At 44.4% G+C, this 17,416-nt stretch overlaps 1 protein-coding gene and 1 pseudogene across 1 annotated transcript; both read left to right on the forward strand.

Annotated features, from left to right (window-relative positions):
* The first annotated feature begins 562 nt into the window (after positions 1–562).
* EI24 (EI24 autophagy associated transmembrane protein) lies at positions 563–16,776 on the forward strand. Its single transcript, XM_023208567.1, has 11 exons — positions 563–748; positions 3,893–4,003; positions 6,695–6,840; positions 7,713–7,773; positions 8,935–9,001; positions 9,611–9,735; positions 10,414–10,533; positions 11,560–11,671; positions 12,685–12,796; positions 13,822–13,896; positions 15,630–16,776. The coding sequence occupies exons 2-11, from the start codon at positions 3,962–3,964 to the stop codon at positions 15,790–15,792; spliced, it is 1,023 nt and encodes a 340-aa protein (XP_023064335.1). The 5' UTR covers positions 563–748; positions 3,893–3,961; the 3' UTR covers positions 15,793–16,776.
* Positions 6,147–6,246, forward strand: LOC111540377 (annotated as a pseudogene).
* Positions 16,777–17,416: the final 640 nt, after the last annotated feature.

Raw genomic sequence — 17,416 nt, forward strand, 5'->3', positions numbered from 1 at the left:
CGCTCAGGCCCAGAGGAGAACCCCTAAAAGGGGAGAGGTAAAACTTTGCCTTCTTTCCAGTTCCACGCCAAGAAACTGCCCTTCCTGCGGTAGAACTGGACTTGTGGGATGGAGATGAGAACAGTGATTCTCTACCTCATTTCATCTCAACCACTCCTTTGCCATCAGATTACACACACACAATGCAGCCGAATTGGATGGGAGCTTGTCCTATCCTGGATCATTGCGAGTGAAGCTTGATTTAAACCTGTCATTTCTTAGTAAACTTTACAGAAAATCTGCAATCAAATAAACCAAGGTGCCCTCTGTATTTTATTGTGCTCCTGTTACTAGTATTTCACAGGATTTTAGAAACGCAAGCAGCGCTGTGGAGTCAATGGGGGAGGGCAAAGAACAGAAGGAGAGATCTGTGAGAACGGGATCGGGGAGAAGGCGAGCGGGAGGGGTGAGGGGTCCTCTCCGCCGCCAGGCGGAGCTGGGAGCCGGGCGATCCCGCACGCAGCGCGAGGCGCGACCCCGGACTGACTACATTTCCCAGTCTCCGTCGCTCCGCACGGCCCGTCCCTCAGCTCTGGGCCCCGCCTCGTCGCGCCGGCTGGTTCTTCGAGCCCGCCCGACTTCCCAGCGGCCCCGTGCGGCCCGGGCATGCCCAGTGCGGGCGCAGCGGCCCCGGCCCTGGAAGCGCCCCGGCGGAGCGGGCCCGCGGTGGGCGAGGGGCCGGGCCGGAGCCGCGGCGGCGGAGCTGCGGGTAGGTGCGGCATCAGCCAAGCAGGCCTCGGGGCCGCCGCGCCGCCCATTCTGAGTGGCAGGGGCCGGGAGGGCAGGCAGGGCCCCAGCGTGGGTTGGTGGGGCTACCCGTGAGGACCCCTTGCGGGAAGGGGCCGGAGGGAGCGGGACGGCACCGGGCACATCCCCGGGCGAGGCTGCTCCAGGTGGGGCGCGGCTATCTTTAGCTCCTTGTGTGACCGGAGGTGTGCGTGGTCCGCACCTCGTGCACGGTTGTGCCTAAGGAGGGAGACCAGTTTTCAGCCGAATTGCCTAGGAGCTGTAGGGAGATGGGCCCGAATGGACCCGTGGACTCAGAGGCAGCCCGTGGAGCCCCGTGGGAAGGGAGGATGTTTACCTTCCCTGTACCTGGAGTGGGCTGCCACAGCTTCCTGCTTGCCGAGACTTGGGTTTAGTGACTTAGAAATAGAAGTGCAGGACTGTGCCTCAGCAGATGCTTATTAGCTTTTAATGAGTGTTAGGAATTTAATGTAATTTGTATTTCCAGCTTGGAGAGGTTATTTGTCCATGGGATGCTCGTGTTATTAAAAAAAAAAAAACACATTGCAAAGCTTAAAAACAAGTCGACCGAGGTAACATTAGGACACCGGGTTCTGAGGTTCACTGTAGCTACCATTCATTTGCTGTCAGTCTGGGCAAGTCATTTAACTCCTGAGACTCGGTTCTCTCACCTGTTAAATGAACCAGATTCATCTTCATCTGTCTAGCTCAGCTGTAGGATTCCCTGTGTCATTCAGTCTCTGTGTGATCTCAAATTGTGGCAAGTTATTTTTCCCCATGCCTCACTTTTTGTCAGACTGGGTAATTCACCAAATATTCCTGTAGGAAGGATGTTAGGAGCCAAGTATAAAAGTGAAGTGATTTACCCTTCATAGGCCACTCTTAGTCAGGAGGTGTCCTGCCACTTGGTACATGCAGAAACCAGGTGTTAGCTGGCCAGGGATCAAATGACACAGCTGTTGTGGACTGAGGCAGAATGTTTCAGGTTCCCTGTCAGTACCCTGTGAGAAATCCAAGCCAAGTAATGGGCTTCCTTAAACCTCCCAGCTGGCTCACTTTAGTGGGGTTGTGTTTATATAGAATTTTAAGTGTTTTTCATGCTGTGTGCCCTATTAGATGCAAGAAACCTATGAAGAAGTTTAGTACCCTTCATTTCCAGATGAGCAAGTGGCAGGTTAAGGGAGTGGATCTGTGAGTCTTTACAAACTAGTGTCGTGCATATCACTGAGCATTTGCTAGTCATCTAGCTCAGCTGCCCTCACCTGTCTGTATGGCTGCACCTACGCGATTGGAACTCTGAGGTATTTGCTTTCAGGAGGGAGTAGTGGGAGTATTAACAGAAGTTTCTTACCCTAGACACTTCTTTCCGAAGTGAGCCCATCTGTATAGCATTTGACCTAAGGAGCAGAGGGTATGTACAGTGTTGGGCAAATTGCCTTCCTACTGCCATATCCCCTGCTCTTCCAGTTCTGAATGGCATTAGTCCAGTTGGGTCAATGACGAGCAGTTTGGTGAAGTGGTTAAAGGTCGGGGAAAGTGTGCTTATATTTTGAAATTTAAGGTTTGTACAAGCTGCTTGTGAAATTCTGGCTTTGTATTATGGTCATACCTCTTAAACTGAGAATACTGCAACTTGGTTTAGTGAGTGTTGAGAACTTTAGAATATCAAGTTCTTAAAAAATGCATGAAAGTGGGTTTTCTATTCATCTTAGAAGTCACCATAGATTAAATGAGAGAATAGTATATTAAATTTATACACATGAACTCTCAAGTTCTTAATTTTTGAAACTAGATATCCCATTCACCTGAGAAATAAAATGGAAAAGCCTTACTGTTTTAAAGACTGTTTATACATATGAACTCTTTTGAGGCCTAGTTTAAAATCCACTATTTATTGCATGTTTATTAAAATTATATCTGTATATATTTAAAGTTAGAAAACATAGAAAAGACCAGCTGGGCGTGGTGACTCATGCCTGTAATCCTAGCACTTTGGGAGGCTGAGATGGGTGGATCACCTGAGATCAGGAGTTCGAGATCAGCCTGGCCAACATGGTGAAACCCCATCTCTACTAAACATACAAAAAATTAACCAGACGTGGTGGCAGGTGCCTGTAATCTCAGCTACTCGGAAGGCTGAGGCAAGAGAATCTCTTGAACCCGAGAGGTGGAAGTTGCAGTGAACCGAGCCGAGTGTTGCACTCCAGCCTGGGCAACAAGAGCGAGACTGTCTCAAAACCAAACCAAACCAAAACAAAAATACCATTAAAAAGACCTATTTGGAGGTTTTGGTAGCCAATTTCATGTCATACCTTAAACCTTACTGTGTGCTGGAGGGCTCTGTATGACTGAAGCACGTATGTAGTAATGTTTATAAGAACTTTTATCTTGATCTTGTATTTTCATTCAAGTATTTGAAGGTATCCAGCAAACATAAAAATTGCTTAAGATACTGAAATGTAATTATTATCCATCTCCAAACCCTCAAAAGTGCTTGGAATGTGTAGGAGGGATAGTTAGGGGCATTGAGGCTCAGAGGTTACTGGTCAAGAGCACATTGTAAAAATGTAAAATGTAGGCCGGGCGCGGTGGCTCAAGCCTGTAATCCCAGCACTTTGGGAGGCTGAGACGGGCGGATCACGAGGTCAGGAGATCAAGACCATCCTGGCTAATACGGTGAAACCCCGTCTCTACTAAAAAATACAAAAAAACTAGCCGGGCGAGGTGGCGGGCGCCTGTAGTCCCAGCTACTCAGGAGGCTGAGGCAGGAGAATGGCGTAAACCCGGGAGGCGGAGCTTGCAGTGAGCTGAGATCCGGCCACTGCACTCCAGCCTGGGCGACAGAGCGAGACTCCGTCTCAAAAAAAAAAATGTAAAATGTAAAAATGAAAGGGTGTAAACTGTAAAAACCGCTTGTAAAAATGAAAGGGTGGTGAGTGGTTTAGAAAAAAAATTAGGGATTTTACGTTTCAGCTGTACACGAATAGCTTCACTTGATTCACTCTATAGAGCTACAAGTATGTGAGGTCATCATGTGGAAATGTGCATGAAGTAACTTATCTTTAAAATAAATATTTTGCCCCCATTATGTTCCATCTGTTTCCAGATCCTTCATGATGAGAGATTTGGGGACACTTCTCTCTCCTCTGTGTAGTTGATAGTTTGGTGGTGAAGAATGGCTGACAGTGTCAAAACCTTTCTCCAGGACCTTGCCAGAGTGAGTACATCTTGTTTATAGGAATTCATCTCTTGGCCTTTTTATTTTGCTGAAGGAACCATCTAGGAAATCCTGTAGGGTTTTTGGAACTTTTATCATATTTCTTGGGCTCTTTACATACAGGTTATTATTCTAGACCACACTACTCAAGAGATAGGTATTGTTCTACATCTCGTAGACACTCTTGCAGGTGCTTGGAAGACCTCTTCAGTGGATGTCTCCAGTATTGGGTTGGAACCCTGGTCATCTTGGCTTCAGAGCTTTTTTTGTTTTTTTTTTAAACTTTTTATTTTGGAATGTGTTTAGATTCACAGAAAAGTTATAAGGTAGTACAGAGAGTTCCTGTATATCCTTCATCAGCTTCCCTTAATGTTAACATATAACCGTGGTACATTTGCTAAAACTAAGAAATGAACATTGATACAGTACTATCACCTAAACTAATTAATTCAAATATAAATTAGAGAACCTTTTTTTTTTTTTTTCAAATTCTTCGTGTATTTAAAACATTTTTAAAGTAGAGATGGGGTTTTGGCATGTTGCCCAGGCTGGTCCCAAACTCCTGGGCTCAAGTGATCCACCCGCCTTGTCCTCCCAAAGTGCCGGGATTAAAGGCGTGAGCCACTGCACCCAGCCGGAACCTTTTTTCTCCCCATTCTACAGACTCCGCAGGTGAGGGGGATACTCTAGGAAAATGTCTTATAAAGATCTGGTTAGGACCCAATCATCCAAATTACCAATAGCACAAAAGTCTGCTACTTTTAATGTATGTCTGAAGCCTAATAATGTCCCAGTTGTAACCCCCTCTTACATATCCACTAGCATGAGAGAGGCCAGTTCTTGGAGTGGGGAGGTTCGTTCTTTAGGGAGAGAGTTTAAAAGGTTACCTTTATGGCCCGGGGAAGTGGCTGACACCTGTCATCTCAGCACTTTGGGAGACCAAGGAGGAAGGATTGCTTGAATCCAGGAGTATGAGGCAGCAGTGAGCTATCATGGTACCAGTGCACTCTAGCAGGGCAAGAAAGTAAAAAGGTTATTACTTTTGAGTAAAAAAGAGAGGATTGAAAGAGTATCCTAGAAGGTCTAAAAAGACTTTATGCATATGATCTACTATTTTTTTTTTTTTTAAGATAGAGTCTCACTATGTCGCCCAGGCTGGAGTGCAGTGGTGCAATCTCAGCTCACTGCAACCTCCACTTCTTGGGTTCTAGCAATTCTGCCTCAGCCTCCCAGGTGGCTGAGATTACAGGCACACATCACCACATCTGGCTAATTTTTGTATTTTTAGTAGAGATGGGGTTTCACCATGTTGGCCAGCCTGGTCTTGAACTCCTGACCTCAGGTGATCTGCCCGCCTCAGCCTCCCAAAGTGCTAGGATTACAGGCATGAGCCACCATGCCCAGCAGCATATGATCTACTTTTGACATCTTTACCTTGTTGTCTTGCCATTTATGGGCTATAAAATTTCAACCCTCCCAGCCTGGACAACATAGCAAAACCCCCTCTCTACTAAAAATACAAAAAATATTTAGCCAGGCATGGTGGCACATGCCTGTAATCCCAGCTACTCAGGAGGCTGAGGCAGGAAAATCGCTTGAACCTAGGAGGTGGAGGTTGCAGTGAGCCGAGATCATGCCACTGCACTCCAGCCTGGGCGACAGAGCAAGACTCTGTTTAAAAAAAAAAAAAAAAATTCAACCCTGTGTTGGTTCTGCAGTGTGCTATTTACATGTTTGTCTGCCCCACTGGACTGCAGACGTCTTAGAGGTGGGGATCCTATCATCCTAGGATGTCCTAGGCCCTCAGCCATTTGAACTTAATTACCTTAGATAGTTGGAGTTTCCTGAGTTAAAAGCAAAATCAGGAGTAAAAATTACTCAGACAAAAAAGATCAAAGGGACACTGTGCCAATTTATGCTCCTGTCAACAGATAATACATCAATTTGCCCATTTCTCTGTATTCCAGCTATTATTTCTAAAATTTGTTGTCTGATAACAGTAGGTGAGAATGCTATCCATTCTTAAATCCAGCTTGGCCATTGCTTCCAGAATAACTTTTTCTGCCTTCTCATGAAGTTGAATGCCCCAGTGCTAACACTCTACTTGGGCCATACATCTGTTGTGGCACTTATTAAACTATGTGTGCTTGCTTCTGCAGCACATATACCAAAATTGGAACAATATAGAGATTAGCGTGGCTCCTGTGCATGACATACAAATTCATGCAATGTTTCATATTTAAAAACATTTTTTAAAAAACCTTCAATGTAATTTTTTGGTTTACTTGTGTGCTTTTCCTACTAAGTTATAAGCTTCTCAAGCATTTCTATATGACAATATATAGCTTATTGAAGATACTCAGTACATGGGTGGGAGATGGATGCATGAGTGAATTCTTAGCCTTTGGGAGGCTGAGGCAGGAGGATTGCTTGAGGCCAGGAGTATGAAACCAGCCTGATCAACATGATGAGACCACCATCACTAAAGAAGAAAAATTTAAAAGCCAGGTGTGGTGGCACACATCTGTATTCATAGCTCCTTGGGAGGCTGAGGCAGGAGGATCGTTTGAACCCAGGAGTTGGAGGCTGCAGTGAGCTATGATTGAGTCACTGCACTGTAGCCTGGGTGACAGAGCAAGACCCTGTCTCAAACAATAATAATAATAATGATAATGATATCCTTTTCTATAGGGAATCAAAGACTCCATCTGGGGTATTTGTACCATCTCAAAGCTAGATGCTCGAATCCAGCAAAAGAGAGAGGAGCAGCGTCGAAGAAGGGCAAGTAGTGTCTTGGCACAGAGAAGAGCCCAGAGTATAGAGCGGAAGCAAGAGAGGTAAGGAGTGCATGCCTGATATCAAAATGTCCAAGGGAGGGAAGACCCTACATAGTGACTCGATGTTTCAGTACCATTTCATTTCTTTTGTGCTTCTTCCCAGAAAAATGTTGCAAGTGATTCCCCCTCCCCACAACATTGACTTAAACTAGGGTCTAACAATAATCCTTGCTAAAAATGTCATGGTGTTAAATCAGAATGCTGAATAGAGAACCAAAAAATATTATTTGGTTTGATAGATACTTCTAGGGAAGCCTGTGTGGATTTATGTATTAGTAGCAGAACCCCAGCCCCACACTTTCTCTTTTAATCTTTTCCAACATCAGACTTTAAATTATTTTTCTTTTAAAAGCTGGTTTCCCAGAAAAATATATATATATTATATATGTGTGTGTGTGTGTATATATATGTACATATATATCTTTCTTTGGAGACAGAGTCTTGCCCTGTCACCCAAGCTGGAGTGCCGTGGTGCAATCTCGGCTTACTGCAGCCTCTGCCTCCCAGGTCCAAGCAATTCTCCTGCCTCAGTCTCCCAGCTAGCTGGAAATACAGGTGCACACCACCACACCTGGCTAATTTTTTGTATTTTTTAGTGGAGACAGGGTTTCACCATGTTGGCCAGGCTGGTCTCGAACTCCTGACCTCAGCTGATCCGCCTACCTCGGCCTCCCAAAGTGTTAGGATTACAGCCGTGAGCCACTGCACTTGCATTTTTTTATTCTTTTCTCATTGACTGACATTAGAACATTGGGAGAACATGAGGTACTGAAAAATAATATAGTACCCACAAAAGATATAAAATGAACTACTGAATGACAATTAGGAAATAACTTATGCCTTGTAAACTAAATACATGTGATCTTTTCCAGTGAGCCACGTATTGTTAGTAGAATTTTCCAGTGTTGTGCTTGGAATGGTGGAGTGTTCTGGGTAAGTTCTTCTTTAAATTCCAGGGGCTTTACAAGCATCTTCAGAATGTTGCTGGGTTGATAGCTATGAACTGTTTTCTTGAAACACTAAGACAAATAGCTTTCATCTGCTGATGTACACTTAGGAATATAACTCAGGAGTCTGTGCATCTGCAGTGATTTTATTCCCACTCGAGAAAGCACACTTGTATATAAGCAAACGTTACAGTTAGCCCTGAATATACACTTGTATTTTGTTTCTAAAATGACTCATTCACAAGTGTTACAGGTAGCAGTTTCTCTTGACACTGTCCAGACATTTTAAAATGCTAACAGCAACTATGGGGAATCGGGAAGGGCAGATACGGCTAGACAAGAACAAGGTTCTCCCTGCTTCTGCTTATGGGATCAACAAGAACTAATTTGCATTGAAACCTATAGCAGAAAAGATTGCCTACTATTAACTGAGAACCCCAGTGCAGGCTTAACTGAAATTTGGGTACTTTGAAGAATGGATAAATATTTCCTTTGACTTAGAATTTACAGTAATTCTTCACATCTTAATCTAAACAATTCACAGATGTTTTCAGATGTCAGCTTTAAATTTAATGAATATGTATTCCTGTGTACTTAGTACATGCCTGTATTTTGGCCTGAATACTACTTGAAATGTTCCTCTATGTCCCCAAAGTTTCATTGTTTTATAGGTCGTATCAAGTTTGTATCTCAATTGGAGTGTTGGGAAATAGAAATAGATCCAGTTTTGATGCTTTTTCAGGCCTCCTGATTTATTTTTTTATTTTTCTGAGATGGAGTCTCACTCTGTTGCTCAGGCTGGAGTGCAGTGTCATGATCTTGGCTCACTGCAACCTCTGCCTCCTGGGTTCAAGCGATTCTCCTGCCTCAGCCTCCCCAGTAGCTGGGATTACAGGCGTGCACCACCACACCCGACCAATTGCTGTAATTTTAGTAGAGACGGGGTTTCACCATGTTGGCCAGGCTGGTCACGAACTGACCTCAAGTGATCCGCCTGCCTCAGCCTCCCAAAGTGAGCCACCGCACCTGGCCTAGGCCTCCTGATTTGTAAAAGGCACTCCCATCTATAAAATCATTACACTAAAACTTGAAGCTCCCGTTTTAAAGACTGGATTTTGATGTTTGCCTTGTTGCTTCTTTTTTTCAGTTCAGTCTCCTCTTGTTTTATCGAGTATTTATTCCTGTGCTGCAGTCAGTAACAGCCCGAATTATCGGTAAGTATATACCCCGCTCCTTTTCTGTTGGGGATGGAGTAGGAGATGATGTTTCAGTCTCCCTCAGTTTACTGAACATTTCCTGTGTACCAGGAGCTTTCACTGTTTATTTTTTTTGTTGTTGTTTTATTCTTTTTAAAAATGTATATTGAGTTATTCTCCTAGAGCCTTCAGATGAGAGCGTTAGCTGTTTTTTAACTCAGGCCTTTCAGCAGCCCTGTATGTTGGGTACTGTTATTCTATCCATTATGAATGAGGAAATGGAAGTTACCAAGGTTAAACCATTAGTCAGTGGCAGAGCTGAGATCGAAACCCGGATGGTATCCTGCAGAGTGTACTGGTAATCACTGTGGCATCTCGTTACCATTGTGTAAGCAGATTTGTGTCAAGATAAGCAGCACATATCTATGGTTTCTTTGAATTGGAATTGTGGCTAGAATGTGGTGTGTCTTTTATGAGTTAGACTCATTGAGATAGGTATAGTGATGTGCTGGCAAGAACTAGAAAGATCCAGGAGGAGACAGAGAATAGTCACGAGATGGGGGTTCCGCATTTGGTCTTCTGTGTTTCCATTTCTCCATTTCTGATAACTCGTTTTCTCTTTCTTAGGCGACCCATCACTACATGGAGATGTTTGGTCGTGGCTGGAATTCTTCCTCACGTCAATTTTCAGTGCTCTTTGGGTGCTCCCCTTGTTTGTGCTTAGCAAAGTGGTGAATGCCATTTGGTTTCAGGTAGGTCCAAGGCAGAATGGAGTCTGGGTCCCGCAGCATGATTGCTTGACAGGTGACAAGTTTCAGCCTCTGAAGTTAGTGGGCATGTAGGGGGACCTGTTTTTCAGCCTTAATGTTTCTTAGCCAAGCAGCCAGTAGGTGATCTTTGTGTTCTTATAGAATGGAATTATTGTCTCAGCATCTCATTGGTAGGTGTCTGGTGCCTTTTTTTTTTTTTTCTTTGAGACAGAGTCTCTGTCGCCCAGGCTGGAGTGCAGTGGTGGGATCTTGGCTCACTGCAACCTCTGCCTCCCGGGTTCAAGCAGTTCTCCTGTTGCAGCCTCCCGAGTAGCTGGGACTACAGGCACGCACCATCATGCCTGGCTACTTTTTAAAATATTTTTGTTAGTGACAGAGTTTCACCGTGTTGGCCAGGCTGGTCTCAAACTCCTGACCTCCCGATCTGCCCACCTTGGCCTCCCAAAGTGCTGGGATTATAGGCGTGAGCCACCGCATGAGGCAGCAATCCTCCTACCTTAGCCTCCTGAGTAGCTGGGACTATAGGCACATGCCATCACACTCAGCGTATTATTAAATAAGCCTTAACTGGCATCTCTAGTGGCAGACCAGTGGCCTTAGCTTTGGGGATGTATATCAAGGCCATTTAAGTCATGTTTTGGTACACTTTCTCTGTTACAGGATATAGCTGACCTGGCATTTGAGGTATCAGGGAGGAAGCCTCACCCATTCCCTAGTGTCAGCAAAATAATTGCTGACATGCTCTTCAACCTTTTGTTGCAGGCTCTTTTCCTCATTCAGGTGAGACTGACCTTCTGGGCATATGGGCAGCTTTATTAAAAAGAAAAACTGTTTCACTAGCGGGAGCTTCACAAAGACAGAGTATTATACTTATGCAGAGTATTATATACATGCTGGTGGGAGGTAATGATTTTTAAATCTTTTTTTTTTCCCACAGAAATGAGAATTTTAAAATTACATTATAAAATTATAAGAAACGTGAATTTACTTGCCCTTTTCTGCTACTCTGGTTATTCTCCAGTCCTGCCAGGTGGAAACTTTTTTTTTTATTTTTATAGTTATGCTTAACTTTTTTTAAAGAGACATGGTCGGCTGGGCACGGCGGTTCATGCCTGTAATCCCAGCACTTTGGGAGGCCAAGGCAGGCGGATCACCTAGGGTCAGGTGTTTGAGACCAGCCTGGCCAACATGGTGTAACCCTGTCTCTACTAAAAATACAAAAATTAACTGCGTGTAGTGGCACGTGCGTGTAATCCCAGCTACTCCGGAGACTGAGGCAGGAGAATCACTTGAACCCAGGAGGCAGAGATTGTAGTGAGCCAAGATCGTGTCATTGCACTCCAGCCTGGGCAACAGGAGCAAAGCTGTCTCAAAAAAAAAAAAAGAAAGAAAAGACAGGGTCTTATTTTATCACCTAGGCTAGAGTACAGTGGCACAATCATACCTCACTGCAGCCTGAAACTCTGGGCTCAAGCAATCCTCCTGCCTTAGCCTCCTGAGTAGCTGGGACTGCAGGCACATGCCATCATGCCCAGCTTATTTTAAAAATTTTGTTGTAGAGTCAGGGTCTCAGTATGTTGCCCAGTCTGGTCTTGAACTCCTGGCCTCAAGAGATTCTCCCGCCTCATCCTCCCAAACTGTTGGGATTACAGGAATGAGTCACTGTGCCCACCCTGCACCCGGCCTTTTAGAAACTTGAGAGGCAGCTAGGAAGCTGTCTCAGACAGTGATGATTGGAGAGTGGCAGGTGAATGGTGCTAGGTTTCCGAGGCTTTGGGATTAAGATTTTCCATATTTGTTCTTTAGGGAATGTTTGTGAGTCTCTTTCCCATCCATCTTGTCGGTCAACTGGTTAGTCTCCTGCATATGTCCCTTCTCTACTCACTGTACTGCTTTGAATATCGTTGGTTCAATAAAGGTAAGTTCATCTAAAGAAGTCCAGAAAATGGAGGCCCAGTTTGAAAATGCTACTGCTAAGCAGACTTCTTAAACTACTCAATAGTCAGGCTCTTAGCAAACCTTCCTTTGAGGGAAGCAGCTTCATTGGCAAGAGGGAGCTTACCTTCGGCTTAGTGGGTTTAACTCTCAACTTTGAGGCTGGGGGATGTGGTAGTATAGCATTATCTTTTTGATGCTTAACGTGGTATATCTCTTGACTGGCTTGTAAGATGGCATAAATGGGCACGAGTTGCTCTAAATTAGAGAAATCAAATTGATGTCAGCATCTGGATCCTTTTGGGGTTGTTTTAGAAAGTCCTTCAAGTGTTTACCAGGGTGTGCGTGGTTGAAAGAGGTTAACTGATACTTACAGAATGGCATCCTTTTGATTTGCTATCTTGTTTAGTTCCAGACTAATCCTGACAAAGGATGCTGGTGCTGAAATTCTTAATTCACTTAGCCTGTCAGCTTTGAAGTTATGATTATGGAATTCTAAAAAACTTTGCATTCTTTATATCGGATTTGTATACTTCTAATTTATATGCTGTAGCTCTGTTCTAAATCTGTACCTAGGCTGGGTGCGGTGGCTCACACCTGTAATCCCAACACTTTGGGAGGCCGAGGCAGGTGGATCGCCTGAGGTCAGGAGTTCAAGACCAGCCTGGCCAGTATGGTGAAACCCTGTCTCTACTAAAAATACAAAAATTAGCCGGGCGAGGTGGCGGTCACCTGTAGTCCCAGCTACTCAGGAGGCTGAGGTGGGAGAATCGTTTGAAATCTGGAGGTGGAGGTTGCAGTGAGCTGAGACTGCACCACTGCACTCCCACCTGGGCATCAAAGCAAGACTCCATCTCAAATAATAATAATAATAATAATAATAATAATAATAATAATAAATCTGTACCTAAAGCTCATGGTTTGTCTACCATAGTTATTTAGTCACTTGACTAAAAGGAAATACAATATCTAATTGTATTGGCTTTCTTGTTTTAGGAATTGAAATGCACCAGCGGTTGTCTAACATAGAAAGGAATTGGCCTTACTACTTTGGGTTTGGTTTGCCCTTGGCTTTTCTCACAGCAATGCAGTCCTCATATATTATCAGGTAATTTGGCTAGAGGGATTTGAAGGAGACTAGTAAAAATAAAAATTCATGAAGTCAGTACCTTTTGCTTGCTTGGTTCTGTTTCGCATTCCACACTGTCATTTGTCCATCAGGAAACCTGCAGGGCGTTTCTTCATTTGTTAGCATGAAGATCTAGTCTGAATGTCCCTATATCCCATTATCCCATATTATTTTTCTATGTTGCCTCCTGGAGCAATTTTTCTTTTTTCTTTTTTTTTTGAGACAAAGTCTCACTCTGTCACCCAGGCTGGAGTGCAGTGGCGCAATCTCAGCTCACTGCAACCTCCACCTCCCGGATTCAACTGGTTCTCCTGCCTTAGCCTCCCAAGTAGCTGGGATTACAGGCACCCACCATCATGCCTGGCTAATTTTTGTGTTTTTAGTAAGAGATGGGGTTTCACTATTTTGGCCAGGCTGGTCTCGAACTCCTGACCTCAAGTGATCCACCCACTTTGACCTCCCAAAGTGTTCAGATTATAGGCATGAGTTACCACGCCCAGCCCTGCAGCAATATTAAACATGCCCAGTGCTTAGAAATATCTTCTTGTTCTTTTTGAAAGAGGTGTTTGATGGGCTGGGCACCACGGCTCATGCCTGTAATACCAGCACTTTGGGAGGCTGAGGTGAGCAGATCACCTGAGGTCAGGAGTTTGAGACCAGCCTGGCCAACATGGTGAAACCCTGTCTCTGCTGAAAATACAAAAGTTAGCCAGGCATGGTGGCGCACTTGTAATCCCAGCTACTTGGGAGACTGAGGCAGGAGAATCGCTTGAACACAGGAGGCGGAGGTTGCGGTGAGTCGAGATCTTGCACTCCAGCCTGGGCGACAAGAATGAGACTCCGTCTCAAAAAAAGAAAAAAAAAAGTTTGAAATATTGAGGTTTCATCAAGCCATAATATTTACACTGGAAGCAAAAGAACTTGGAGCTTCTATCTTCTTCAAAGTCATGGCTGTTATGAAGGTGACTAATTATTTCTTTTCTTTTCTTTTTTTTTTTTAACAGTGGCTGCCTTTTCTCTATCCTCTTTCCTTTATTCATTATCAGCGCCAATGAAGCAAAGACCCCTGGCAAAGCATAGTAAGTATTAGCCAGTGATGAAGTTTTTGCAGTATAAAGGATTGGGGCTGTAACACCACAGTTATGTCAGTGAGGCTTTAAAAAAAAAATTCTCACATTGTAGGAAAATCTTTTTTTTTTTTTTTTTTTTTGAGATGGAGTCTCGCTCTGTCGCCCAGGCTGGAGTGCAGTGGCCGGATCTCAGCTCACTGCAATCTCCGCCTCCCGGGTTCGCGCCATTCTCCTGCCTCAGCCTCCCGAGCAGCTGGGACTACAGGTGTCCGCCACCTCGCCCGGCTAGTTTTTTGTATTTTTAGTAGAGACGGGGTTTCACCGTGTTAGCCAGGATGGTCTCAATCTCCTGACCTTGTGATCCACCTGTCTCGGCCTCCCAAAGTGCTGGGATTACAGGCTTGAGCCACTGCACCCGGCCCAGAAAATCTTAATGTAAGGTTTAATGAGACAGAAACACTTCTGGTATATAACCCACACTTTTCTCCATTCATATATGCACATGAGTATATATATATATATACTTCCAAAATTGACCTCATTATACATATTCAAGTAGAGGGCAGTATGACCTGGCCACATGAGTTTATTGATAACACTAGTAAAATATACCTTAAAATAAGTTTTTAGCAATAATAACAATAGCATTCTAAAAGTTTTATCACTTCAAAGAAAAGCTCAATCAATCTTTGATCAATTTTGGTTAAGTCAGTATGGATACTTGTATTAGAGACTTAGGTCTGCTTTGGGTTTTTTTTTTTTTTTTTTGAGACGGAGTCTCGCTCTGTCGCCCAGGCTGGAGTGCAGTGGCCGGATCTCAGCTCACTGCAAGCTCTGCCTCCCGGGTTTACGCCATTCTCCTGCCTCAGCCTCCTGAGTAGGTGGGACTACAGGCATCTGCCACCTCGCCCGGCTAGTTTTTTGTATTTTTTAGTAGAGACAGGGTTTCACCAGGTTGGCCAGGATGGTCTTGATCTCCTGACCTCGTGATCCGCCCGTCTCGGCCTCCCAAAGTGCTGGGATTACAGGCTTGAGCCACCACGCCCGGCCTTGCTTTGAGTTTTTGTATGCTCTTGCTATACAGCAGAGCTCACTGTTTATCTTAAGAGGAATATTTGACTTTGTTTTGAAACTCTTCTTCCTGCAACCACAGATAGCATATGACACCTTCAGACATAGCTTGAAGCCTGTACCCCGAAGTGAGCCATAGAAAAGTTCTTCTCAAATCAGAATTAATCTAAAGTATAACTATTTCCTATAAGAGCCGTAATACTTCAACGCTGGTGACTGCACTACATTCATGGCATGGCAGCAGCAGGGCCCAGTGCATTCTTTTTTTTGAGACGGAGTCTCGCTCTGTCGCCCAAGCTGGAGTGCAGTGGCGCGATCTTGGCTCACTGCAACCTCCGCCTACCAGGTTCAAGCGATTCTCCTGCCTCAGCCTCTTGGGTAACTGGGATTGCAGGTGCATGCTACCATGCCCTGCTAATTTTTTTCTCAAGTGATCCACCTGCTTCAGCCTCCCAAAGTGCTGGGATTACAGGTATGAGACACCACGCCCGGCTCCAATGCATTCTTCAGTTGCTTATTCCATCCATGTATCTAATATCTGTATTTCCTTGATCAAGTTTCATTTGTCTTGTCTTTCCCTTTGTAGTTTTAAATTTAATGTCAAGTTGTCAAATAACAGAAATAATTCTGAGTAACTGGGGAGCTAACAAGTTGGGTTTCTTGCCTTTTAGTCTCTTCCAGTTGCGCCTCTTCTCCTTGGTGGTCTTCTTAAGCAACAGACTCTTCCACAAGACAGTCTATCTGCAGTCGGCCCTGAGCAGCTCCACTTCTGCAGAGAAGTTCCCTTCACCGCATCCATCACCTGCCAAACTGAAGGCCGCTGCAGGCCACTGAGTTGCCTGCCATCCAAAGGGGATGGGCGGGATTGGAAGAAAGCTGTGGCAGCTCTTTTCCCTGTTCACCTCCCCCTGCCAGGGAAGGCAGGACCCACTCTGCCAAGGGCCCTCTGCGTATTCCCTTCTCTCTGAGGAATTGAAATTTTTGTCTCTGGTGCACGTAAGGCAGATTGTTCCCTGACACCAGTGTGTGGATTTTTAACATCACCGTGAGTCTGAAAGGACCACAAGTTTTTCTGCAGCTATTTTCTAGCATTTGCCAGTCCCTGTGCCTGGACTGATTTGAATACTTTGTTTTTCTCCCTGTGCCATTTACCCTTCCACCTTTCCATCCTGCCTTCTACCACCCTTGGATGAATGGATTTTGTAATTCTAGCTGTTGTATTTTGTGGATTTGTTATTTTTGTTGTTTTTCTGTGAAGCACATACATTGGATATGGGAGGTAAAGGAGTGTCCCAGTTGCTCCTGGTCACTCCCTTTATAGCCATTACTGTCTTGTTTCTTGTAACTCAGGTTAGGTTTTGGTCTCTCTTGCTCCACTGCAAAAAAAAAAAAAAAACCCTGAAGAGATGAGATAGGAGGAAAGACCTCACAGCCAGCTCTGCTGGGTTTTGAGGAGTGATTTTCTTTCTTCCCCTTGAAGGGGAAAAAGCTATTTTCACTGGTACATTTAAAGTCCCCCAACTATGGGGAGGTACCAATTCTGGACAAGTGCCACTGCAACAACACTAAACCTGAACTTTTCAACTCCGTTGGGGGTGGGAGGCAGTGGGCAGAAATTTACTATTGGCCACTGCCAGGTCTGTTTCATATTTCAAAGGAATATTGGGTGCTGCAAATAGGAACTGAAGGGGTAAATGTATTAAACCTGTGATTGGTTGTTTTCCTGTCATTTTAAGAGACTAAATGTGGGGGGCAGATGTCAAAATACTTGTACAATTTTAAAATGTCACAATTAAACGTGAGCTGGTTTCCCACAAAGTGTGTAATGGTTGAATTTGCAAGTCATGATCTTGAGAAATGTATTCATGGAATACAAGACTTTGTCTTGGATAATTTAGTAGTTTTGAGGAATTAGCCCTGAAAAATGTTCCCTGAGAAAGGCTGGATTGTATGATTATAATCACATTTATATTTGGTGGAAGACTCAGATTGTTATTTGTTCTAAAGTCTATGTGTACATCGCTACTGTGTATTCATGCAGTGAGAAAGACCCTCCTAGATATTGGTGTATTGAATATTAATCGAGGGAAGCCAGTAAACATCTGGTTAACAGAGACCTTTACTATGTGCAAGACAAAATATGGAATTAAAAATTGTTGCTGGGGCCAGGCGTGGTAACTGATGGCTGGGATTCTAGCACTTTGGCAGGGGCCAAGGCAGGAGGATCACTTGAGTCCAGGAGTTCGAGATCAGTCTGGGCAACATAGTAAAACCCCGTCTCTATTACATATATAAGAGGTTAGGCCGGGTATGGTGGCTCACGCCTGTAATCCCAGTACTTTGGGAAGCTGAGGTGGGTGGATCACCTGAGGTTAGGAGTTCAAGACCTGGCCAGCATGGTGAAACCCTATCTCTACTAAAAATACAAAAAATTAGCCGGGAATGGTGGCATATGCCT

Source organism: Piliocolobus tephrosceles, chromosome 13, assembly GCF_002776525.5.
Source record: "Piliocolobus tephrosceles isolate RC106 chromosome 13, ASM277652v3, whole genome shotgun sequence".
Taxonomy (NCBI): Eukaryota; Metazoa; Chordata; class Mammalia; order Primates; family Cercopithecidae; genus Piliocolobus; species Piliocolobus tephrosceles.